This window comes from Aythya fuligula, chromosome 21 (assembly GCF_009819795.1).
Source record: "Aythya fuligula isolate bAytFul2 chromosome 21, bAytFul2.pri, whole genome shotgun sequence".
In the NCBI taxonomy this organism is placed as follows: Eukaryota; Metazoa; Chordata; class Aves; order Anseriformes; family Anatidae; genus Aythya; species Aythya fuligula.
This window is the reverse complement of record NC_045579.1, coordinates 2,331,764-2,355,309: the sequence shown is the minus strand read 5'-3', so window position 1 is coordinate 2,355,309 and position 23,546 is coordinate 2,331,764. Positions and strand designations below refer to the sequence as shown.

Sequence of the window (23,546 nt, the reverse complement as noted above, 5' to 3'; positions counted from 1 at the left end):
GAGCAGCTCTCTCCACCCTGGCCTTGTTCTGCCACAGGAATTGGGCCAGGAGGGCGATGGCCAGCCTGCACATCCCTTCCCCACCTGCCACAACACAGTTGTGGCTCGTCAGGCTTACAGATGCCTTCCCTTTAACTCGCAAACACATACAGTTTGTGACCTGAAAATGTCATCAAAACTACATGAAGTACCTTGCAAGGGCTTTGATGCTACCAGAACTGATATTTGAAGGAATCCTCACCAGTTTCCTGCAGTATTGCGCTTTCAGCATCCACATGGTTCCTCTGAAGGACATGCTCCCCCTTCTCTGCTGCGTTAACAGCAGAAGACTAAACTTTTCGAGCAAGGTTTCTTGCTCTGCACACTTTAGGCATTTCTACACGCTTAGGCTACACATTTAGCCTCTGGCACATGCTGAAAGGGCACACGTGAGAGGGAACGGATGACAACAACACAATAGAAAAGATTTTTTGCCTTTTGTTTTATTGAGAACGAAAAATTGTTGTTGGAGAAATCATTCCTTTCCATTTATTCCATCGGTCAATTCCATTGATTCCCTCAATCAGCTAGCCAGGCAGCAGAGGACACAAACACGATCATCAGAGACCAGCACCAAGAGGCAGAGCGCAGCCACGTCACGGCCAGGTAGAGGCTCTGGCCCCATGAACAGAGGATGGGGCTGATGGTCCTGGCAAAGGCGATTCCTTCAGATGCCCCTTCCTCATCGCCAGCACAGGGCCAGTCCTCATTTTATTGCTATTTCACAGCGATGGCTGCTCACAGATCAGATTTCTCAAGACGAGCATCTCCACGGACAGACAAAGGCCACCAGGAGCAGTCGGTCCGAGCCATGGCAGGCACAGCTTTTGTCCAGCCACAGAGAAATGATTTTCACGTCGGAGGGGAGCTCAGCGCCCACTCGTCACTTGCACATGAAGAAGAATTTCTTACGGAGAAAGTTGAAGCAGCCCGGGATCTGCTTGAACTTCCCCTTGGCAGATACGACGTTTGCCACCTGGGAACAGAAGGACAGCTTCAGGTGCTGAGCGTGGGACTAACTATTTTTTATGGCAATTTTAAGGCAAACTGACAATTTTTTTAAGGCAATATTTTTTTTGGGTGGGGGATTTTCCTGACAAACTAAAAGCTGTGTTTTCAAGACTACGTTCAGTAATGTCGCTCCTTTTACAAATGTAGGCCTGCCTGCCCTGACTGATGGCAGCTCTGGTTATTGCCTTCATCTCTTTCAAGACTACAAACAGGAGGAGAAAAAGTAATAAAGTAATTAAAAAAAAAAAAAAAAAGACATTTACCCACACCAACATGGTTAGCAGGTCTTCAGAATGGGCATGCTGTCCCAGCATGCTGTCCAGCGTTTCCACATACCACGATCCGCTCGACTTATCCCTCCAGGAGACAAAACCTTCAGAGAGAGGAGAAGAAATTACTCCTACAGCTGTTCTTATTTTGCTTCACACCTCCAAGTGCCCTCTCCACCAGACAGCTGCCCCTAACTTTGGCCATGAAGCTCAGAATCTTCCACCAACTCAGCAAACCAATCCAAAATCTCTTCACACCCGTTGCTTCTGCCTGATATTGTGAAAGATCTGCTCATCTTGATGCTACAAGAGGCTCAACTGTTGCTAAGAAAGGGCCAGCTAGTGCCAAACAAGCGTGCAGAACACGGCTATCTTTGTACGATGACGGATACCAACCACATTGTGACATGGCAGTTTGGCAGTAGCTGCCTCCCCCAGATCTCCAAAATCTGGCTGCAGAACTAGGAGGACGGCTCGGGTACGAGTCTAGCACCCTTGGCACCAATTGCTCTGTACCAGGCAAATGATTTGCACGAGCTATCTCACCTGGAAAGGTTGAATAGGACACCAGGATGTCACTGGGTGTGGGCAAACTGGCTACGGCATCTGGCTCATCCAAATTACCCGAGGGAACCTGGAAAGGAGTCGCGTCCGACTCTACGGAACTTCTGCAAGTTTCATCTTCGGGTGAATCGCAATCCACTTCAAATCCGTGATCTTTCTGGTCTGCAAAAAGCAGAACAAGAAACCCCGCTGCTCTCCTGACACATTCAGCAATCGTACATCCCCCGTTATCAAGTGATGGGAAAAAAAAGCACAGAAATGCTGTTACAGAAATGCTATTTTCCTAAGGAAATCCTCCAACAAAACAGAGCTTTTCTGCTCTTTGGCCCTGCTGCTGGAGTTGGTGCTATCAGGATATTCACGCAGGTGCCCTCGGGCCGTGCTTCCCTGCTAACCTCATGGCTAAATACCCGGGGCAGGCAGCACACCCTCCTCCCGTGCTGCATTCCCAGTTGTGTGAAAGAACTACTCCAGCACGCACAGGCCGGTTCTGTCCTCCTGTGAGATGCTCACGTGCGAGTCCTTTGACTCGACCCACATTAGAAGTAAGAATACACAGCTGGGAATACCAAAAAAGGGCTGGAGGAAAAAGCAATGGACAGAACAGGAAGGAGAAGCCAAAGCCTAACTGTGTTTGAACAGCCTGCTTACACGTCTGGAGCTAAAACAAAGATTCACCTCCACCACAGGCCTGGATGAAGAAGAGTTTGGGTTTTCCTCTCAAACTTGGGCAATTGGACCCATCGAAATGTTTCACAATCTTTTCGATTGGAATACTTATTCCGTCCGTTCCATAAATCCCTCCAGGAAACTGATTATGGCTTGTCTGAAAGAGGAAAATCCAAGAGCTACTAACACAGAAAGAATGGTGAGCTCAGAGGAAACCTGTTTCTGCACGAGTGCTCTCTTTTCTGTCTCTTTCCAGCATAAAGTTACCAGAATACATCTCACTTCCTCATATTTGTGCAATTATGCACACTGTATCTGTGAAGGGATGCCCAGAAGGCATCTAAAACATCCTAAATCCCAGAAATTCGACCTCCCTGATTATCCAGCTCCTATTCCACCTCCTCCTGCAAGGGGCTTCTTTACCCTCTGGGACAAAGGGCACACAACGTACAACATTTTTGCGAACAGCTGCTCTCCTCTCGCTTCGAGGCCTACAACTTGGGATATTTGGGCCTTTAGTAGAGCTGGAGAACCAGGAAGGGCTCAGGAACTATGGCACAAAGGTCAGCACCACCTCCCTCTGCTCTATGCCCACCATCTGGTTCTGAATTGCAGGAGCTGCCTTCAGAAGCTGAGAGCACTTGTCCAAAGGCTGCCTGACCTTTGGAACAGCACCACTGGCTCGGGCTGCAGTTTTTACATGTTTTTTTTTTGAGGTTTTCTCTCCCCCAAATATGAAAGCGTTAGCTCCCTGCTGCTTCGGAAGAGAGGCAAACCTACCTGACAGCCGTGGGACAGGATGACCACCAGGCAGCAGTCCAGGGCACTGTGGTCCTGCTGCGCCAGACTGCGCAGCTTTGCATTGATTTCCTACAACAAAAACATCACAGTAAGGGTTTGCAAACCACACGCTGGCCACAGATTACTACCTGGGCCCTGCCCTATTGGCCTGTCCCAGCTGTGCTGCTCAGAAGGATCCAGTCGATCTCTCTGCTGCTTTCTGACCAGAAGTGGGATGACACAGACCCCAAACACGTGCCCCAAAGCAGAGTATTTCTGTAGTTCTGTCACTTCACATCGCTCACTTTAGATAAACAGATTTCTTTCCTCGCTGCATCCTTCACAGTGCAGCAATGTACATGAAATATTGTTCTACACAACTCACCTGCTGAGATGCACTGCTCCTGATTAGGAGGTGGGCTGGCAAGCAAATCACCTCGCCTTACTTTTGACAGCTGCTCTGGCTGCCTGCCTGCCCTTCACAACTCTGAGCAGCAATTGAGGCGCACACAGATAAGCAAATCAAACCCCTGGCTACACCCAAAACAGAGGCTGTCAGAGCTACGATGGAAACAGCACCTCACAGTTTCCCTGTAAATCACATCCTGGAACCAAAACTCAGCCAGCAGGGTGAATTGGCTCCTTTCTGCCACCCTCACCTGAGCTTTGAGATCCCTCAAGGTCTGGACGCGGAAGCACAAGGACTTGAAGCGCTTCTCCAGCCTCTCGCAGTCCACGTCGGATCCAGTTCGAGTCGACAGACCGGAGTCTGGGCTGAAGGTGATGTTGTTGATGATCAGGCAGTGTCCGCACGGGTCTGCCTTCAGCTGGTACACCTGGCACGCACAAACCCAGAAGGGAATTTTTAGAAGAGTCACGTTTAAACACCCTCTTATACTCAGAGCGTTTGCAGCTAGCCAGGTGGGACACAAGAATGGGAGGTCTTAAAGCAGCTCATCTCACAGATTTTCCACAGCTCTGCTACTGTAGGATGAGGGGGAGTGGGCTAAAGTTGCACCAGCGGAGGTTTAGGTTGGATATTAGGAAGAACTTCTTTACTGAAAGGGTTGTTGGGCGTTGGGATGGGCTGCCCAGGGAAGTGGTGGAGTCACCATCCCTGGAGGTCTTTAAAAGACATTTAGATGTAGAGCTCGGTGATATGGTTTAGCGGAGGAGTGGTTAGTGTTAGGTCAGAGGTTGGACTGAGTGATCTTGGAGGCCTCTTCCAACCTAGGTGATTCTGTGGGTAAGTTTCCGGGAGCTTTTTAGGCTCACTCACCCACAGAGCACACGCGATGAGCCAAGACTCCAGGCAGATCAACCTCCTTGAGACTCAGACCGTGCACCAACTACAGCAGAGCAGCAATTTGGGAGAGCTTCCCAAACCCTTCCGCTGACACAGCCACGAGCTTCACGCAGCCAAACCATCCACCCCACATCAGGAGCAAGCGAGCTGCGTGCTCAGAAGGTGGCTCCCAAAAAACACCTTTCCAAATCCTGACTGCTTGCTTCGCTGCGAGCCTCCTGGTGCGCTCAAGCTGCCGCACGTGCTTGTTGCTATTTTCCCTGCTTCTATTTTTCAACACCGTGATTACCAAGTCACAACACTGCCTCACAGACAATACACGTCTGGGTGCCTGAGGAAATTATTAGCTGTCTTGCTGGAAACTGTTTAAGCACCACGTTTAGCTCCATGTTGGGTTATTTGTGGCACAGCTACGGTGCTCCTAAGGAGGAGCTGGCTAATCATTGACCCTCCCTGAGCCACCCGGCCTGGTTACAGCCCACAGCAATTCTTTGGGTTGTGGAGTGTGAGAAGTGGCTGTCACAGCTGCAGCAGCTGTGGAGCTTTGTGCTTTGGGACTCCTTCAGTCCAAATACAAGTTTAAGCCTCAACAAGCCTCACTTTTTGATGTTTGACTCTGTCTTCTGAGGATAAACATTATTATCTTAAACCCTGCTCTGTCTTTTCACTTCATAGAGCACGGGCTCTCACATGCCACGCACACAGAACCCCAAGACGAATGGCAATAAAGAACTCAGATGCAATGACAGACAAACTGGAATAGAAAGAAGGCAAAAAGGATCTAGAATACCAACCAGATTGTGGTCGCTCTTGTCGACAGCTGAACCTACAACACACAACAGAGAAGTTAGCACTTAACGAGGAGTTGTTATATCCCTTCTTCACATCAACCCTGCCCTGTCAGCTGTAAGGTGGGGGTGACACGAGTGAATTCCCCCTTCCCAAACGCAGCAGGGGAGCCAGCCTGGAGAAAGCCTGGCTCTGCCTGAGAACACCCTGGGCAGAACAGGGCGCTGTTATCTGGGAGGAGCTGCCTCCAGCCTGGCACTCCTCCGAGATGGTTGGAAATTCCCATAAAGGGAGCAGTAACGAGCCTCCTGACAGCGTGCCAGGAGGAACAAGGAACTGACGGGGTGCTGAGACCTTCCTAAGGGCTACTGGGACGTTGCTTACCCTGGGCTGGTGCAGGAGGTGCTCGAAATTGTTCGTTCTTGTCTTGGACCGGGATGGACAAACGTTCCACGGTGCTCTCACCTGTAACAGCACAGGACAGTCACCTCTTTCCTCCCCCACTGCTTCACACTAGAAGCAAACAGCCTCAGTTTCCCAAAAGGGCCAGAGCCTGCAGCAACGTTGCTGCAAAGGGGTGATATGACATCGCTTCCAGTTTTCCCTTTTTGGGCTCAAAGACCAGCTGGGTCTGCACACAGATGCATACAAGCTGTGGGGCTGCACACAGGTTCAGCAGAGCATGAGACAGAAATAGCAAGAACGAAACAAAATCCATTTTCAATGGGGGTAGAATGGAGAGTCCAAGCAAAAAGAAGGGGAAGGTGGCTCGTGATGCTGCCAGAGAGCAGCTGGAGCTTAACAATCCCCCCTGCTGGGAAGGATGACGCTCTCCCAGCAGCTCTGCAGCGTCCCCTCTATGCTCCATGCTCCAGGATAACAAAACCAGGACCTCCCAGCCTGCTCGCCAGCCCACTGCACTTCCAGGGCACGAGGAGCTCTGGCTGCCACCCCCTGTCCTGCACCTCACCAGGCACAGAACCACCTCAGTACTTACTTTTACCACGCTTTTCTCCACTCGGCTCCAGCTCCACAGGCCTCAGGTCGACGGGCTGTGAGGGCAGGCTCCCGCACGCCTCGCTCAGAGCATCCGCCAGCTCTCCCTGCCCCGTGTCCCGCAGGATCGAGAGGAACACGGGGAAGGCCTGCTGCCCGCGGCTCTCCAGGTCGATGACCAGCTGCCGGACCTGCTCCCTGCGTGTGCGGTGACTCTGTGGGGCCAAAAAAAAACAGGATGAGGCTCAGAGGCACCCCACCAGCCGTGCCCCCCTGCTGTCCCCATTCAGGTGCCTCAGAAACAGCCAGGGAACGGGCCCTAAGTTGCAGGGGGGAGCAGGACGAGGGGATGCCCCTGATCACAGGACCCCTGTAGCCGGCTGTACGATCCCATACACAGCTGTGGGGCCCTATAACCAGCTATAGTGTCCCAGTAAGTGGCCATAGGGACCAATACTTGGCCAGAGGGTCCCAGTAGGCAGCCGTAAGGACCTGTACCCAGTCATAGGGTCCCAGTAGGTGGCCGTGGGGCCCCATAGCCAGCTGTAGGGTCCCAGTAGGTGGCTGTAGAGACCCATAACCAGCCGTAGGGTCCCCCTAGGTGGTTGTAAGGTCCTGGTAGGTGGCCACAGGGACCCGTACCTGGCTGTAGGGTTCTGGTAGGCGGCCATAGGGCCCTGTACATGGCTGTAGGGACCCAGAAGGCGGCTATAGGGACCCATACCCTGCTGCAGGGTCCCAGTAGGTGGTTGTAAGGTCCCGGTAGGCAGCCGTAGGGACCCATACCTGGCTGTACGGTCCCGGCAGGTGGCCTTAGCACCCCGTACCCAGCCGTAGAGCACCATACACGGCTGTAAGACCCCAGTGCCCAGCTGTAGGGTCCCAGTAGGCAGCCTCAGCACCCCATACCCGGCTGCGGGACCTCAGGACCCTTCCCACGGCTGACAGCCTCCCTGAGGCACCCCAACCACCTCACGGTACCGGCAGGCCTCAAGGGTGGGGGGGGGGTACTCCCCACCTCCCCACCTCCATCCCCTCACCCTCAGCTCCTCCAGCATGGCCTCGGTGAACACCCCGCGCTCCCTCAGCGGCTCCCAGAGCGGCTCCGGCCGCAGGCGCTCCACCAGCAGCACCCGGCTCCTCCTCAGCGCCCGCCGCCGCCGCTCCTCCATGGCGGCCCCGTCACCACCTACCCCCCCCCTCCCACACCGCCACCTTCCCGGCATCCCCCGCGCCGCCGTTGCCATGGCAACGGCGGGGCGGGCGCGCCGGAAGCGGCGCGGGGCCGGGGCCGGGGCCGGGGCCTAGGCCGGGGGCCGGGGCCCGCCATGGAGCTGGGCCGCACGGGCCCGGCCTGCGCCGCCGCCGCCCTCCTCCTGCTGCTGCTGCTGGCGGCGCTCGGAGAGGCCGAGTTCGACCCCTACCGGGTGCTGGGAGTGGGGAGAGGCTCCAGCCAGGCTGATATTAAGAAGGCGTACAAGAGGCTGGCGCGGGAGTGGTATATGGGGGGGGTGTGGGGAGGGGGAGGGGGCACGGTTATGGGGTCCTGGGGCTCGGTTATGGGGTCACGGGGCTCGGTTATAGGGTCTTGGGACCCTGTTATAGGGCTCCGGTGTGAATCTAAATGGCCCCGGTAGCCGGCCGTAGGGCCCCGGGACTCGGATATTGGGCCCCGGTACCCGGTTATAGGGTCACGGTGCTCGGTTATAGGGCCCCAGTGCGAATCCAAGTGGCCCCGGTACCCGGTTATAGGGCCCCGGTACCTGGTTATAGGGTCCCTGTACCCGGCCGCTGGGCCTTGGTACCCATCTAAAAGGCCCCGGTAGCCAGCCACGGGGCCCCAGTACCCTGTCATAGGGCCCCCATATGGATCCAAACGGCCCCGGTACCCGGCCATAGGGCTCCTGTACCCGGTCAAACAGCCTCAGGACCCAGTCAGGGCCCTGGTATCCATCCAGACGGCCCCTCTGTTCGGCCCGAGGACCTCTCCGGTGTGGCAGGGAACACCCGGTGAATTGGGGACACCCCCGGGTGTGGGGTTGGGATGAGGAAATGGACCCTGGTGTCAAAGCCCAGTCCCAGTGTGTAAGCCTGGCTCGGGCAGGTGCTGCAGGACTCTGGGTATACCCCCAGAGCTGCCGGCCCCTTCCCACACGAATACAGCCCCTGTCCCTCATTCTGCCCCTAGGCACCCCGACAAAAACAAGGACCCGGGAGCAGAGGACAAATTCATCCAGATCAGCAAGGCCTACGAGGTAAGGCGCTCTCGGTGCTCAGCCCCATCAAAGCTTTAATTAATAAGCTGAGGGACCTGTGGTGCACGCCGCTTTGCTTTTTCTCTTGATGTTTACACAGAAGAAGGCTGCTGGTGGAGAGGTTTGTAAAGGGGTCAGCCCTGTGCTCCCTGAAAAGCCTCCGAGGTAGGAGGAGAGTGTGTGCGCTGCACCCACACAGCCCCAGCTGTGTCACACAGACACAGGAGCGTCCTGGGGCTGATGTAAGCCACAGTCACTGCTGCCCTGCTTGGGACAGCTCAAATTATTCCTCGTGGAAGTTCTCTGTAGGACTTCGTGCTGCTTAGGGAGCGTGTCAGCACTTTGTGCTGCCCTGAAAGAACCCTCAGTGGTTGGGGAGAGCGTTGTCACGTCGCCACCCAGACCTTACGTAAGGCAACTTTTCTTCTGTCATCTGCTCCCCAGATTCTCTCCAACGAGGAAAAGAGGGCAAACTTCGATCGCTACGGTGATGCCGGGGAAAGCCAGGGCTTCTCCCAGCACCAGCATCGCCAGTTCCACCACTTCCACGAAGGCTTCTATTTCGATGAGTCCTTTTTTCACTTCCCCTTTAATTCGGAGAGACGCGACACCTCCGACGAGAAGTATTTGCTCCACTTTTCTCATTACGTCAACGACATCGTGCCAGATAGCTTCAAGAAACCTTACCTCATTAAAATCACCTCAGACTGGTGCTTCAGCTGCATCCACATCGAGCCCGTGTGGAAGGAAGTTGCTCAGGAACTGGAGGCACTGGGTAAGGACGGGGCCGTTTGGGTCTGGTGAGGCTTCCCGACGGAACAAAGCTGGGGAAAAGTTTTCTGCCCACAGCTGCAGCGATCGCCTTCAGCTTTGGAAGACTAAATTTAGGCCACAGAATGCCTCAGAGATTTATCCACCATCCTAACCCTTTCTGGGGCATTAATAGCAATGTAATTGATGAAGCTAAGTGTTAGGAATGAGGGAAGAAAACAGGCTCTCCTACTGACTCACAGTTTTGTCTCTCTGTACGCAGAGGTTTCACTGTCATTCCCTCAGGCACCCCAGGGACGTTGAGGGCAAGGTGCCTTTACCCTGTCTGTGTGGCGAGCGATTTAGCCAGCGGCTGACGCTAAGAAATGACTGTGTGGCCGAGGGCTGATCTGTGAATGCTGCAGGCTCTGTCCTGAACTTGGATGGCTTCGATAAGCAAAGATCCCTGCAGAATACAGCACCTGGTGGGAATCCATTACCTGAAAGGGCTGCGAATGAAACCTGGGGGCTTAGCAGCCAGATCAGAAACGTACCTGGGTGCCAGCAAGAGACTTCCTACTTGCTCTCTCGGTCCCCAGCTTGTTTTTCTTGCACGCGTGTTCCCAAAAACGTAGGCTTGACAGGCAGCAGGACACAAAGGCCTTCTGGTCCCTGCTTGCTTGTCCCCCAGCGGGTGTTCCTGTAGGGCACACAACGTCAGCGGGCAGAACAGAAGAGGCCAGCACGTTCCCTCTCTCCCTTGATAACACTACTGATTTTAAATATATGAGTTTCAAGGGACTTCAGTAGGGAAGTACAGATTTAGGACGGGTTGTGATCCAAACAGCTCCCAAGGAGGGATCTGGAGAAGAGGAGGGGTCTTAAAACTCAGCTTTCTGTTCTGGGGGGTTGGCTCCGTGATCTTTTACGTGGATTTGCTCTCCCATTGCAGGAGTGGGCATCGGAGTTGTCCACGCCGGGTATGAGAGGCGCCTCGCCCATCACCTAGGGGCTCACAGCACGCCGTCGATACTGGGGCTGATGAACGGGAAGATAACCTTCTTCCACAACGCCGTCATTCGGGAGAACCTGCGGCAGTTCGTGGAGAACCTGCTGCCGGGGAACCTGGTGGAAAAGGTTGGTGTCAGCGAGAGGGGCGTGCGGCGTGCTGGTTGGTTCTTGTGTCTGGGTAGTCAGCTCTCTTCAGCTGTTTCGGTGTCAAATCCATTTAATTCAGCCCAAGCTGTGAGAGGATCCGAGCAAGGCTGGGGAAGCGAGGTGTGCTGAGAGCTGTAACTACACCTACAAACCCTGGAGGTGGCTCAGAAGCAAGTGTACAACAGGCTCCGTGTCACTTCTTCCCTCCGTGGCAGGGCTCCTTGCCCTACTGCCCATTTAGGCCAGCAGTGCAGCGTCTGCTGCTCTCGCAGCTGTAACACCCCCTGGCTAACAAGAGCCACGTGAAAGCTGCACATTTGTGACCATTTTGGGTTGTTAGCTGGCAGGAGCTGCCCTCCGTCCCTTGGGGTAACGTGGTGCAGCCCTCATAAACCTAGACACGAGCTACCTGCTGCCTCCTCATTGAAGAATACTGCGGTCCTGTCACACAGCTGTGACAGCTGGAAGGACAAATCAGCAGCCTTTCTGAGACACCTGAGCAGCTTTTTCAGGCTCGGCTCAGGCCCCTAATCGTACAGCTCTGCACGTGTTAACTGTCGTGAGGCTACACTAACGTTCTGACTCTGTTTAAAGATTACAGATAAGAACTACATCCGCTTTCTGTCCAACTGGAAGAAGGAAAACAAGCCCCACGTCCTTCTGTTCGATCACATGCCGGTTGTGCCGTTATTGTACAAGGTAACGCAATTTCTGGGGCTGGATTTTGACTCGCTGATAAACCCAGCTGTCCAAAAAGAAAACGCAGGGTTGTTGTGAGCAGGGCTGGACCGCTGCCTCTGCACAGTATTGCTCGTTCTAAGAAGGCGAGTTAATTTACAGCGGTTGGACACAGCACGGCCAGGAGGAGGAGGTGGCTTCGCTGCCCCGACACGGGTGTGGCTTGAGCAGATGTAAAATGGGCAGGTTTTGGGGCTGCCAGCCACAGAAGCACGCTAGCCTAGTAAGGAGAGCTTTTTGCAGCACCCTAATTTGGGTTATTGGAAAGGCCGTTTCCTAAGAAACCCCTGCTGCCGTGCAAAATGTCAGCTTGTAAAAAAAAAAAAAAAAAGCTGTGGATCCATTAGGACTGTGTGTGCGGTAACCAAGAGCACGCAAACTGCAGCTCAGCTAGGGAACAGAGCGGCCGTTACCTCTTCCAGCACACACTCGATGGCATCTAAACAGCAGGAGGTGCTCTCGAAGCCACATTAACGTGAGCACTTGGGGGAAAAAACATTGTTGGCTCTCTGATGTAAACGTCTGCTGGTGCTTTCTTCCCGTCCAGCTGACCGCCTTTGCGTACAGAGATTACTTGTCCTTTGGTTACGTGTACGTCGGGCTCAGAGGCACCGAGGAGTTGTCCAGCCAGTACAACATCAACGTCTACACTCCGACCATGATGGTCTTCAAGGAGCACATCGACAAGCCCGCGGATGTCGTGCAGGTAGGGCTGTGAAATGGGCGCAGAGGTTTTCTCAGCAAGCACGCGATGAGAAGTTGGCCAGTGGCAAATTTCAGAGTAAAAAGTATTAATTCTTCGTGGAACCTGTGACTTTAGCAAAGAAAGCAAAGACCTAGGAGGGAGGTGGCTTGGTAAGCGCCAGGTATGGGTGGCTGACCTTCTGTCGAGGAGAGCTGCAGGTAATGTCTTCGTCTCAGGGCCTCAAAATGTCCCAGGGCAGGGTTTCAGTGAGGACTGTGATTTTTCCAACAGCTTTACTCTCCTCAAACTTCTTAGTGACCCCCTCTGCTCTTTGTCCTCGCTAGGCACGAGATATGAAGAAGCAACTCATCGACGACTTCCTTTCCCAGAATAAGTTCCTCATGGCAGCCAGACTCACCAACCAGAGGCTGTTTCAGGAGCTGTGTCCCGTGAAGAAGTCGCACCGTCAGCGGAAGTAAGGTTCCTCAAAAACCCATTTTGTCCCCTAAAACCTCTAGAGGGAGGAAGGAAATGACTGCATTGGAGGGTGCTGGGCGTCCGTGCAGTCTGACAGTTTTTGTGCCTTTACTGGGCACATCTTGGGACAGAGGGCGAGTAGAAGGAAGGAGAGATGGGGTGGCAGGCTGGAGAGCTGATCACACAGAAGGCAGGCTTTCAAAAGCATGCTCCAAACTAACGGGTGGGGTTTCTGTCCCGTCAGGATCGTTCTGGCTAGCAGAAAGAGAGCTCTTACTCTGCCCTGTCCCTTGTGTTTCCCAGGCACTGCGTGGTCTTGCTTACTGGAGAAGGCGATAAGTTTGCTGAGGCTTACGAGGCGTTTTTGACTTTTGCTGTGGCCAACACGAAAGACGTGCTGAGGTTTGCACACATCTATAACGAGCGGCAGCCGGAATTTGCGGACGCCTTGCTGATGGATGAGGAGAAGTACCGTGGAAAATCGGCCGTGAGCGTTACCTTTGTTTTCTTCTGCTGCTTCTTTTCTCCTGTTGTTCTAACTCGCATCCCTCTGCGTAGGGTGCTGTACCTTGAGCTGACTCCTAATTTTGGGCAGGGATTTGAAGCGTAACACCTGTCTCAAACAGAAGTACCTTCCTGTCTGACACCTGTCGTGTCATTGCTTTGTCCAGGTGGTCATTCTGGAGAGGCGCAACAGCGCAGGAAAGGTTGCCTACAAGACCTTGGAGGAGGCCTGGCAAGGCAGCAAAGAGGACAACTTCATCCTCCTGGACCTCCTGGACCAGCTGAGGACGGACCCTGGCCTGCTCTCCTCAGAGACCGTCCTGGAAGACTTGCACGATGAGCTTGCTCCCGTAAGTGCTTGGCATTTCCAGCTGCTTCACACCTGTGAAACCTTCTCGGACAGTTCTGTTACAGTCGTTAGTGGGAACTGCACCTTAAAATAACAAGGCACAATTCTTAGCAGTTTACTTGCTCGGGGAATGAAGAGCTTCCCAAGCAGCTTTGGGCCTGGGGTTCAGTTCAGAGGGGTACGAGTCACATCAGTGCTGTGGATAACAGTTTTGTCACTCGCCTTTTTCTTTTTGCCTTTTTCTCAAACAGATGTTCCTTATCCGATGGTTCTATTCCACGCTGGATTACGTCCTGGACTGCTGGGACAGTTTGTTTCACAGTAACTGGTATGGATTTAGTGCTCACGAGTCTCGACAGGGAGCAAGATTGCTTCTCTCTTGTTCAGACGCATAGTAGAACCAGGCTCAGATTAACAGGAATGGAGAACATACCAAAATAGGCAGGTGCCTGTATTCTCTTGAGGTTAAGGTGGAGAGATGTGACACCACAGTGACGATAGCTTCTGCCTCAAGCACTTGCCTTGAGGTACAGCATGGATATTACACCTCTGAAAATAGGCCAGCCCTATCTGTTGCTGCTTTTCACCGTTTCCCCTTAGCCTTCATTTAAAATTGATCCATTTTTATCCTCCTCCTCTTTTTGGGGGGGAGCAGGGTAGCGCTCCAAATCTGCATCACATTTAAGACCCCTGAACATAAACCAAGTTTCTGGGGAAACTGCAGGGTGTTGTTTGAGGCAGGCAGCAGCTGAAATTCAAGCAGAAACCATGCAGCTCACAGAGCTGATTGCTGTTTGCAAATCTTCCCTCAGGCGAGAAATGATGCCCCTGCTGTCCTTGCTCTTCTCTGCGCTCTTCATTCTCTTCGGCACCGTTATTGTTCAGGCTTTCAGGTGAGTGCATGCCAAAACATCCTAGATCTTACAGTCCAGCCAGCAGCGTCTCTGTCCAAAGCGGCCCTTTAAACAAACCCCAAATAATTCCTTTGCAGTGACTCCAGCGACACGAGAGACTCTCCTCCCTCTGAGAAGGAAGAGGCGACCACAAAGACTGAGAAGAACGACACAAACTTCAGCAAAGAGAGTAACAGGTTCCCTCTCTATTCTCTCCAGAACGTTTTCTGCTGAGTTACTGTTTGGGGAGTGACCGTGGAAAGAGGGAGCACAGAGAGCGTTAGGCAGAGAAGCGCCAGAGCTGCGTGGACGTAGAGCAGTCATTGCAGGGGGCAGTGCGGGCACAGAAAGGCACAAGGGAGTGGCATTTAGCAGGACCCTGGGCAGCAGGGACATGGGTTCAGAAATTTAGTTATTAAGCAATTCCCACTACCACGGGAGAGAAATCAGCTGTGTTGACAATCCAGGATAAAATGGGACTTTACAGCAGGTCTCATTGCATCCAGCTGCTCCTCCCTATCATACATAGAAGCCGTTCTTCCTCTCTGTGCCCCTCGTAACCTTTTGAGTTTGCCCCAGACAAGATCCTCTGTGGAAAGGCAAAGGTCTGACGCGCTTGTTGAGGAAGATCCAGCTCTGGCTTTTGCAGGTGCAAAAAAACTGGCTTGGGGAATGATTGTCATAAGGCAGGGGGACAAGTTCACTTTCCCTGACCTTGTTTGCTGCCGTTCCTTTGTTGCCCTTTCACTCGGTCATTGTTTTGTTGCAGCAGGGTTCCCAAAAAAGGCTTTGTGGAGGTGACCGAGCTCACAGACATCAACTATAACAGCAACCTGGTGCGCCTCAGGCCGGGTCACATGAACGTGGTCTTGATCCTCTCGAACTCCACGAAAACCGCCCTCCTCCAGAAGTTTGCCTTGGAAGTCTACACGTTCACAGGGTAGGTTGGGCCCTTTCTTAGGTTTCTGGTCATGTTTTAACTCCTTGCCTAATGCTGCTCTGATGAAAAGTTGGGAGTGGTTTGGGCTCCGCCAAGAGGGAAAGGTTAGAGCAGACAAAGCAGCCTCCATGCACGTTAGCAGTGATGAGCCGCCAAAAAACAAGTGGCCTTCCTCGTCCTTCACTCAGTGAAGGTGGACGGACGGGTCTAGCACTGCTCCTGCTTCTGCTGTACCCTCATTCCAACCCTCGTGGGGTGCTGCATGCTAGTAATTGTCACCCGTACTGAAGAGATTTAAAAAAAGGAGCTATGGAAACGCAGCTCCCCCGTCCCATAGACCTGCAGCCTGACTTGGAAGCCGTGCTCATCCTGCTTCTCTCCTCTGCTCTCCTCCCAGGAGCAGCTCTCTTCATTTCTCCTTCCTCAGCCTGGACAAGCACCGCGAGTGGCTGGAGTACCTGCTGGAGTTCGCGCAGGACGCCGCTCCCATCCCCAACCAGTACGACAAACATTTCCTGGAGCGCGACTACACGGGCTACGTCCTGGCCCTGAACGGCCACAAGAAATACTTCTGCCTCTTTAAGCCTCACAGATCAGGAGACGAGGGGGGAACCGTGGGGTCGTGTGAGGACTACGATTCCCCGCTGCACACCGAAGCCAGAGGGAAATCCTCCTGCAGCCCAGGGTCTAGATCCATTAAAAACAAATTGCATAAATTGTCCTTTTGGATGGAACGCCTTCTCGAGGGCTCCTTACAGAGGTTCTACATCCCCTCGTGGCCCGCGCTAGACTGAGGGCTTTTAAAGAGATTCTAACACACTTTTTATGAAGATGACGAGGGACCGCTCTTTCCGGAACAAACACACAATCGTGATGAACGGACCTTACCTTTCAGATGAGTTCTCTGAGGGACGGCGACCAGAAACAAATCTCTCCCCGTATGCAGAGCCCTGGAGCGCAGCGAAGCGCGCCGAAACGCCCTCCACCGAATCGTTCTCACGTTTGGATGCCGTGCTGCCGCAGAGCCAAGAAGGCCGTTTCCCCCTTCTCATCCTGCCACGTCTGCTTCCCGAGCCACCCTCGCCCCATCTCTCGTTTCACCTCGGTCAAAGAAAATCCCCGACTTCCCGGCCGCGGCGACTCGGTCCGGACTGAACGCGGCCAGTTCCGCGGCGCGGGTCGTGGTTCTCTTCCCCCTGCCCCTTCCCCACGTGCTTAGCCCATGGTGCATGGTGTAACAGTGGCAAGACCCTACAGACCCTCCTCCAAAAGGCTTCCCACCAGTCGTACCGATCGGCTTTCCCGGGGTAAGTGGCCTGGAGGGTGGCCGGGAGCAGCTCCCTCGTAGCAAACCTGTAGCTGGGACTCACCTGCGGGGCGGGCTCGTAGGCGCTCTGCATGTTTCCTGCTCCTTGTGTAATAGTTCCACGTGCAGCTTCACCAGCTAAAACCGTAACCAGGGAGGGGAAGGGGTTTTGCACAGCCGTAAATACTGTAAAGGTGTTGAGCCATTTAAATGTCACATCGTTTCCCAGATGCCTTTCTGCTTCTGTCGGTTTTAGACTTATGTATCTTAGAGCCATAACTTTACCTGTGTCCTCAGATTGTAGGCATACGCTGCTGTGAGCCAGTAGATGTGTAAAAGAAACTCTACCTAGCTGCTAGGGAGCCGCTTCGGGCTCCTTTCCAACACCCTTACATCCGTAGTACAAACCGACCTTTCGTTGTATCGAGGAACCTAACTCGTCGGTGACCGCGTTCTTGAAACGTTGCCCCAGCAGTGCTGTTATCTCACCAGACCGTCGCTGACGTGCGAGGCTCGTTTTGTTTCAGGTGCGGGTTTAAGATGCTTCAGCATCTCGCCCGTTTCGGTCCTGCCACAAACTTGTGTTTCTCAACATGCAGGCTGCCTTGGTTTTGTTGGTTTTTTTTCTTTTATTTTTGTTGCTTTTTGTTTTGTTTTTCCTTCTTGAACACATAGGTCTGTGTACAGCTAGAACAGCTGCAAAGCACAGCTTGGTTTATGCTTTGCTCGAGCAATGCTCCGACAGCCACTTCCAGCATGGAGGGGGAAGGAGGCCGCCCGGTTGTAAGGCAGGGGACGGCAGCAGCAGGCTCCCAGTTGCTTTCAGCTCTTCAGATGATGCAGCAAAGCCGAAGGGTTTCTTCCTACAGCCAGGACTGAAATCCTGCAGGCTTTGTGTTCCCTTCGCACCGCTCCGGGGCACATCCTTGCGGTGTCTCCCCCAGCTGCACAGTGCAGGAACCCAAAACCTGCTGCGGGAGTAGCTTGCAGAGCATCAGGTCACAGGGCTGCCGAACCACGAGGCTGGGAGCGGGGTGCCCTTTGTGTGAGGCTCTGCCCCTGATCCTAAAACACTTCGTCAAGCACGTGGCGTTGGCTAAAAGCTCACTCCACCCTTGCCTTCTTAGTTACCACCGCACCCGAGCGGGTGACCCCAGCGCTGCCCGTGCTACCCCCCGACCTGACGTGAGGCTACTTAATTTCAGCTCGGCGGCCTCTGGGCTGCAGCTTGTGCTGTCGCATGAATGAGATGTTAGAAATAGGGAGGGGGAAGGAAGGAAGGAAGCTACGAGGTGCACACGTAGTGCTGCATCGGCCTGCCGTTGGGAGGCCTGATGGCATTTGGGCTGGAACGATCGCTGTAGTGCGCTCGTGCTTCTCCCCAAGTCGCTGTGCAAGGAGGTAGCTGGAAGGAGGTTGTAGCCGAGTGGACAGCTACCAAGGGGAAGGCTCCACGTAACTTTTAAATGCTTGTAAAAGCAAACAGAATCATGTACACACACACAAACACACTATTTGGATAGGGAATGAGCATCAACAAATCCATCTGCCAGCTCTTCAGCTAGTCAGGAACCTGAAGAAAACTCGACACTTAATTTAGGAAAAAAAAAAAAGTGCCTAGTTGTACTACAGCAAGGGAATCACCTCTGCCCCAAGTAAGAAAAAGCTATGGCCTTACGGCCTTCAGGATACAATTTCTGTGATGCACGCATGCTGGAACCCTTTTATTTTTGTTTTAGCACAGCTGAGCAGCCCCGTCTGCCTGAGTTTTGTTGGCTGAGCACTTGCAGCAGCCCCCCCAAGCCAGCCAGGACTACAGCTCCTCTGTAGCTGCGACCGCTGCTGTAACTCTGCCCCTCGCTGCTTTCGGCCAGCCCATATTAACTTGGCTGCAGGTGTACAGCACCCACGTGTTGCTCTTTAGCAGAAAATCTTTCAGGGGCTGCAGCACGTGCCAAACTGGTCTAAAATCATCCATTTAGGTAGTTGTGGCAACTGTCACGGAGCACTGGGTGCTTGCTTTCTGGTAGAGGAGCGTGGTCAGAGGCCTCTCAGCTGCTGCTCACACCTGAGACCTGTCCACCCTCTCCCAGCAAGTGCAAGCCGTGACCTCCCCCTCCCCAAGACTTTTCTAACCTGCCACCCACCCCGCATCCTAACGTGTCCTCAGCAAAATGCACTGGCTATTGTTATGCACATGGTAGTTCGTAACCCAAAGATTGAGGGAATTCAGTCCTACCGCACTATTTGGTGACGCCCAAGCAAACACCCCACTCAGAAACCGAAGCAAAACGTCCTTACAGCAAAGGGAAGCAGGCCCCGAGTCTGAAGGTCGTGCACAACTCTTCCCTTGGCTGAGCGTGGCAGGAGCAGCGACTCCACTCCTGCTCTCTGAGAGCCTGCCAGAACCAGGACGCGAACACAGCCTGAGAAGTGGGACTGAAAACAAAGTTCATATTTTGCACTTTTGATACTGGGGAGGGAGGGAAATTAACTTATTTGGCAAACTTGTCTCGTTTGTTTTATTTTCTTTTTTCTTTTTTTCTTTTTTTTTTTTTTGTATTTGTGACCAGGCACTGATGTCATTTTGATTTAAGGCGATTAAGGATTCGCAACCAAAATAAACTATTTTAATGTGTGATGAGGTGGCTCTGTGTTTCCGTGTGCAACCCGACCTCGTGTCCTCACCAGCTCAGAACAGCCCCAGCTGCCAGAACGAGCCGCAGGTGCCGCTCACGCAGCCACCCTCTAGAGCTCTATGTTAGTTGTCCTGCTTCTGTCTCTTACTGGGAAAATCCTTTTACCAGTGACGGGTTTGTAATGGTCCTGGACGCACAGAGCTGCCAGGTGGGTCGTTCCCACAGCAGCAGTGCCATTAGCCTCGTCTTTTTCCTTCCCAAGCAAACTCAGATCCTACAGACACCAGTAAATGCGCTGTTCAAAACCCATCTGCAGTTTAGGAGCTTGAAATTACCTCTTCTAGCAGGAAATGGCATTTATTCCGTACTGAAAAGCACGCGTTTGCTGCAAGTGGAGGAGAGAGCAGGATGTTGAAGGACTGAGAGCTCTTACGGTGTCTCTGGTGGTGCTGCTTTACCTTCACAACCTGCAGAGGAGCCCTGGGCCAGGCAGGAGCTGCCCTCACATTGTTTTCACTCCGGGAAGGACGCACAGCATTTCAAACAGCAGGTTGGCCCCTAAGAGGGCCGTGTTACCTACAGAAAGACAGAGAGACAATAAATAATAAATAAAAACGAGGCTATGAATGCTGACTGCGTTCACCCACAGCACTCAGCCACCTCTGGCATTTCCCATTCTTGGCCCTTTCCTAATGCTGGCAGGATGTCACCGTGCTCCTTTGCCCCGTCCTGCAGCCCTCCCAGCTCTGCCTGTCCCTGCACCACCCTGCCCACGGCGCTGCCAGCTGCTGAAACCTCTGGTTTTGTTCACCAACGCCGTGGAACAGAGGGGATGCACCGCCGCTGTCACCCTGCAGAAGCACTTTACCCGCCGGCTTTATGTGCCGAATTGATTTTTCAACATTGATTTTTCTTCACTTGCCCAGTTTTTGTTTTCTTTACTTCTTTATCTGCCCCCTTTGAGACTGCTGCAGCTCAACACTGCTGGTGCCACGCTGGCAACCCTCAGCCCGGCCGAGCTGCCCAACCTCTCTGCTGGCAAAGCATTTCCCAGGGCTGTGACCAGGGGACGGGGGACATTCGGCCCCCAAAGCCCATCGCTCCTTTGCATTTCCTTCAGTGTCCTCATGCAGCAAGCAGCTCCCAACGCTTGCCTTTTTGCCCCACTGACGTGGGATGACAATAACAAGTCCCGACAGCTCCTAGCACGCTGTTCAGGGCATCACCCAGCGCCCGCTGCTTGGCTTTCAACACTAGGTGGCACCTAGCGAAAATGAAAGAGGGGCGCAAGCCCTTTCCCAGCCCCCAGGACGCTTTGCACAGACCCAAAAGAGGCTTCTTTGGACTCACCGGAGACATCGTACATCGGTGCAACTTCCACAAGGTCACATCCCACTATATTCAGCCCCTTGCAGCCACGAATAATCTCCAACGCCTGGGAAGAAAACAGACTTGGGCTGAAGGAACGCGTCTGACCTAGCAGCTTGCTTTGGGCTCTGCTTCCCCCTTGCACAGAAGAGGGAAGCTGCCGAGGACCCAGCCTACACGGTCGAAATTCGCTTATTTCCTACCTATGACCTCTAACGGGAGACAAACATCCCCTAGAGGAGGCAGGGGGACATTTGGGGGTGACACAAGCGTCCCCTTCGCCCTGAGAAAGGCAGCTGAGCACCTCTCACCTGTGAGGGCGTGAGCCCGGCTATCTCCGGCGTCCCAGTTCCCGGGGCGTAGGCAGGGTCCAGCCCGTCGATATCGAAGCTGATGTAGACCGGCTTGGCCCCCAGCTGCTGCCTCACCTCTGCCATCAGCGGCACCAGAGACTTGAACCAGCAATCCTCGGCCAGCACCACCCGGAATCCCTGCAGGATGCACGAGATCAGCATTCGCCCCCCGGCAAGGTGCAGCCCCAGCGAGGATTTATGGAAATGAGGCCAGGAGGCAGGAACCCTCCTCATTTTTGCACCCCTATTAACCCCGAGCAGCTTCCAGAGCTCGGAGCTCTGGGGAGCAAAAGCAGCCACGGCTGAGCTCACCTGCTCCCGGCAGTATTTGTAAGGGTCGGGGGCGTAGGAGGAGCCGCGGATGCCGATCTGAACCACGCGGCTGCAGTCCAGCAGCCCTTCGTCCACGCAGCGCCGGAACGGGGTCCCGTGGTAGATCTTCTCCCCCAGGGCCCTGTCGCCGGTGTCGGTGTGAGCATCCACGTGCACCAGCCCCACGGGGCCGTGTCTAGGCGAGACAGGGCGGGCCCGTTAGCACCCACCCCACACCTCGCGGCCCCAAATCCACCACGGGCCCATATTCCCCATTTCCAGGTCAGAAACTCACTTTTCTGCCATGGCCTGCAGGATCGGGTACGTGATGGTGTGATCTCCACCTGCGGGAGGATGAGGAAGGGGATGCAACACATGGCAAGAGGAGCTCACCCTTGTTGTATTTGTTCTCTGGTGGTTTTTATTCCCCCCTTGCATTTATACTGCACTCGTTTATACCCGTTTATACTCGTTTATAGAGAGGCAGGGCTGCATTTCCTTGGGGAAACCTGAGGTTCCATGGTGCAGGTTCCTTCCTCTCCTCTCTCCTCCTTGGGAAAACAGGAGGAACAGGAGGCCTGGAGATGTGTGACTGCGTTGGCACAGGAATCTCATGGAGTGGGACCCTTGGCATGGGTTAAAAATAAATGATTTACTCCCGAGGAACCTGTAACCCATACCTTGCCCCTTGTTACCCTACACACCGGCTTCCTTCAGTGATGCAGAGCTGTGATTGCTTCAGCACAGGCGTAAATCACGCCTCGTGCAAATCAGCACGCTGCAGGTGGCTCGTTTGGGCTGGAAACTTTGCAGAGGGACGCCCTGGGTCCCGCTCAGCAGGGCACCAAACGCACGTGGCTGACGGCTCAGCTGCCTCCCGACTGCCCCTGTGGCGTGAGGGGGGGACTGAGGTCCCCAAGGGTCCTTACCCAAGGTGAGGGGCACGCAGCCCGAGGCCACGATCTTCTGGAAGGCCTCGCGGATGAGGCGGCAGCTGGCGGGCAGGTTGTAGAGGTTGACGTTCACGTCTCCCACGTCAGCCACCAGCAGGGAGTCGAAAGGCGCCGCCCCGGTGCTGGCGTTGTGCCTCCTCACCATCGCCGACTCGGCACGGATCTGGCGCGGACCGAACCTGGGTGGGCAAACAGAGACAGGAGCAGGAGGAGCAAAGGAGGGAGGGCAGGAGGAGCAAAGCTCCAGCTCCTCCGACACCGCACCTCGTCCTTACCTGGCTCCCGGCCGGTTGGACGTGCCCGTGTCCAGGGGGACGCCGACGAAAGCTGCATCCAGCCCCTCTGCGGAGGCGCGGACGGGAAGCCTCAGCATGGAGCAGATCCCCACAGGCCGGGCCACGAACTCGGCGCTGGGGGGCACGTTGAAGCTCGAGCCCCAGCGGCGAGAGGCTCCCCTGCACGGAGCCGTGGGTGGCAGGCGGGGACCATGGCACAAGGGGGCTGCTGCAGGGGATGCGAGAAGCCGTGGAGCAGCGAGCAGGAGCCTCATCCTGCCCCCACAGCTCCCAGCCACCCTCTGCCCCACGCACGGAGCCCAGCCCCGTCCTGGCTCGACTGTCACGGCTGGGCCAGGAGCCAAGCAGCTGGGCCCTGTCGCCCTCCTGGGGTTCAAAGTGCAGCAGGAGGGGCTGCACGTCCCCACGCCTGCCAACAATCCTTTTTCTGATCCTCCCCAAGAGGAGCCAGGCAGCAAGCAGCTTTGCCTCCCGCAAAGATGGTGGTGTTGGGGGATTAGCACGACTGGGAAACTGGAAACGTGCAGGGAAATGTCACGTGGATGAAAATGAAACAGAAAAGACTGAACTCTGGAAAATTGTAGGTGCACAAGAGGCAAACGAGCAGCAGAAATAGGAATTCAAGAACAAGAGGCAGTGCAGCACAGCATGTGTTTTTGGCCATTTGTAAGGACTGAGATGAAATGAGATACTTCCAAGGGGCAGCAGGTCTCCTCTCTCTGCAGCTCGCACAGCAAATGCGTGATAGATGGCGCAGATCAAACCCCTGCTGGCCTAACAACATCCTGAAATCAGAGCAGGTGCTGGCTGGGGTCCACAGGAGAGCAGCACAGCTCTGCACGCCCACTCGCGGCTCTGAGCTGGTGACACTCACTCAGGTTGGCTTCCGACCAAGATTTCCAAGTTCTTTTTTTCCTGAAACTTTATTTTTCCCACCCAAGGGGTCATTTTCCGTGCTTGCCAAGGATCCGTGCTCTTTGCTGAGCCTTCGTTACAGGCCCAGCAGCGTGCTGTGCTCACACCGTGTTTCTAAATCAGGCATTTGGTGACTTCACTGTGCTGCCAGTTGACTTCCCGGCATGTTTGCTGGGCCAGCACGCGGCTTTCTCTTGCTAGGTCATAAAATGAGCAGGGCCAGTCCCTGGCA

General features: G+C 54.2%; 3 protein-coding genes across 4 annotated transcripts; 1 reads left to right on the top strand and 2 right to left on the bottom strand.

The window, feature by feature from the left end:
* Window positions 1-380: 380 nt before the first annotated feature.
* Window positions 381-7,595, bottom strand: CASP9 (caspase 9). Of its 2 annotated transcripts, none has more exons than XM_032201484.1 (10): window positions 7,464-7,595; window positions 6,425-6,638; window positions 5,812-5,892; window positions 5,433-5,464; window positions 3,992-4,168; window positions 3,333-3,422; window positions 2,562-2,709; window positions 1,866-2,045; window positions 1,318-1,423; window positions 381-1,015 (listed from the first exon to the last, which is right to left on the bottom strand). In XM_032201484.1, the coding sequence occupies exons 1-10, from the start codon at window positions 7,593-7,595 to the stop codon at window positions 892-894; spliced, it is 1,284 nt and encodes a 427-aa protein (XP_032057375.1). In that variant the 3' UTR covers window positions 381-891. The 2 variants fall into 2 exon arrangements, with proteins under 2 accessions (XP_032057375.1, XP_032057376.1); XM_032201485.1 differs by having other exon boundaries at window positions 875-1,015; window positions 1,314-1,423.
* A 156-nt stretch (window positions 7,596-7,751) lies between these two features.
* On the top strand, window positions 7,752-17,087 carry DNAJC16 (DnaJ heat shock protein family (Hsp40) member C16). The gene is made up of 14 exons (XM_032201441.1): window positions 7,752-7,921; window positions 8,612-8,678; window positions 9,123-9,453; window positions 10,381-10,565; window positions 11,181-11,285; window positions 11,872-12,030; window positions 12,354-12,484; window positions 12,790-12,973; window positions 13,158-13,340; window positions 13,591-13,667; window positions 14,152-14,232; window positions 14,331-14,429; window positions 15,002-15,172; window positions 15,570-17,087. The coding sequence occupies exons 1-14, from the start codon at window positions 7,752-7,754 to the stop codon at window positions 15,964-15,966; spliced, it is 2,340 nt and encodes a 779-aa protein (XP_032057332.1). The 3' UTR covers window positions 15,967-17,087.
* A 2,452-nt stretch (window positions 17,088-19,539) lies between these two features.
* On the bottom strand, window positions 19,540-22,653 carry AGMAT (agmatinase). Its single transcript, XM_032201671.1, has 7 exons — window positions 22,379-22,653; window positions 22,080-22,282; window positions 21,446-21,494; window positions 21,151-21,346; window positions 20,797-20,976; window positions 20,468-20,552; window positions 19,540-19,693 (listed from the first exon to the last, which is right to left on the bottom strand). Exons 1-7 carry the CDS (start codon window positions 22,651-22,653, stop codon window positions 19,620-19,622), a joined length of 1,062 nt encoding a protein of 353 aa, XP_032057562.1. The 3' UTR covers window positions 19,540-19,619.
* Window positions 22,654-23,546: the final 893 nt, after the last annotated feature.

Coding starts and splice junctions, on each gene's coding strand:
- CASP9 (XM_032201484.1), bottom strand. CDS start 7,595: ATGGAGGAGCGGCGGCGGCGGGCGCTGAGGAGGAGCCGGGTGCTGCTG. Junction 5,465..5,811: donor ACCTCCTGCACCAGCCCAGG/GTAAGCAACGTC, acceptor TGTGTGTTGTAG/GTTCAGCTGTCGACAAGAGC. Junction 4,169..5,432: donor ACAAGAGCGACCACAATCTG/GTTGGTATTCTA, acceptor TGTGCGTGCCAG/GTGTACCAGCTGAAGGCAGA.
- DNAJC16 (XM_032201441.1), top strand. CDS start 7,752: ATGGAGCTGGGCCGCACGGGCCCGGCCTGCGCCGCCGCCGCCCTCCTC. Junction 13,668..14,151: donor AGTTTGTTTCACAGTAACTG/GTATGGATTTAG, acceptor ATCTTCCCTCAG/GCGAGAAATGATGCCCCTGC. Junction 14,233..14,330: donor GTTATTGTTCAGGCTTTCAG/GTGAGTGCATGC, acceptor ATTCCTTTGCAG/TGACTCCAGCGACACGAGAG.
- AGMAT (XM_032201671.1), bottom strand. CDS start 22,653: ATGAGGCTCCTGCTCGCTGCTCCACGGCTTCTCGCATCCCCTGCAGCA. Junction 20,553..20,796: donor CCGGGCTCACGCCCTCACAG/GTGAGAGGTGCT, acceptor TTTTCTTCCCAG/GCGTTGGAGATTATTCGTGG. Junction 19,694..20,467: donor ACCGATGTACGATGTCTCCG/GTGAGTCCAAAG, acceptor GTCTTTCTGTAG/GTAACACGGCCCTCTTAGGG.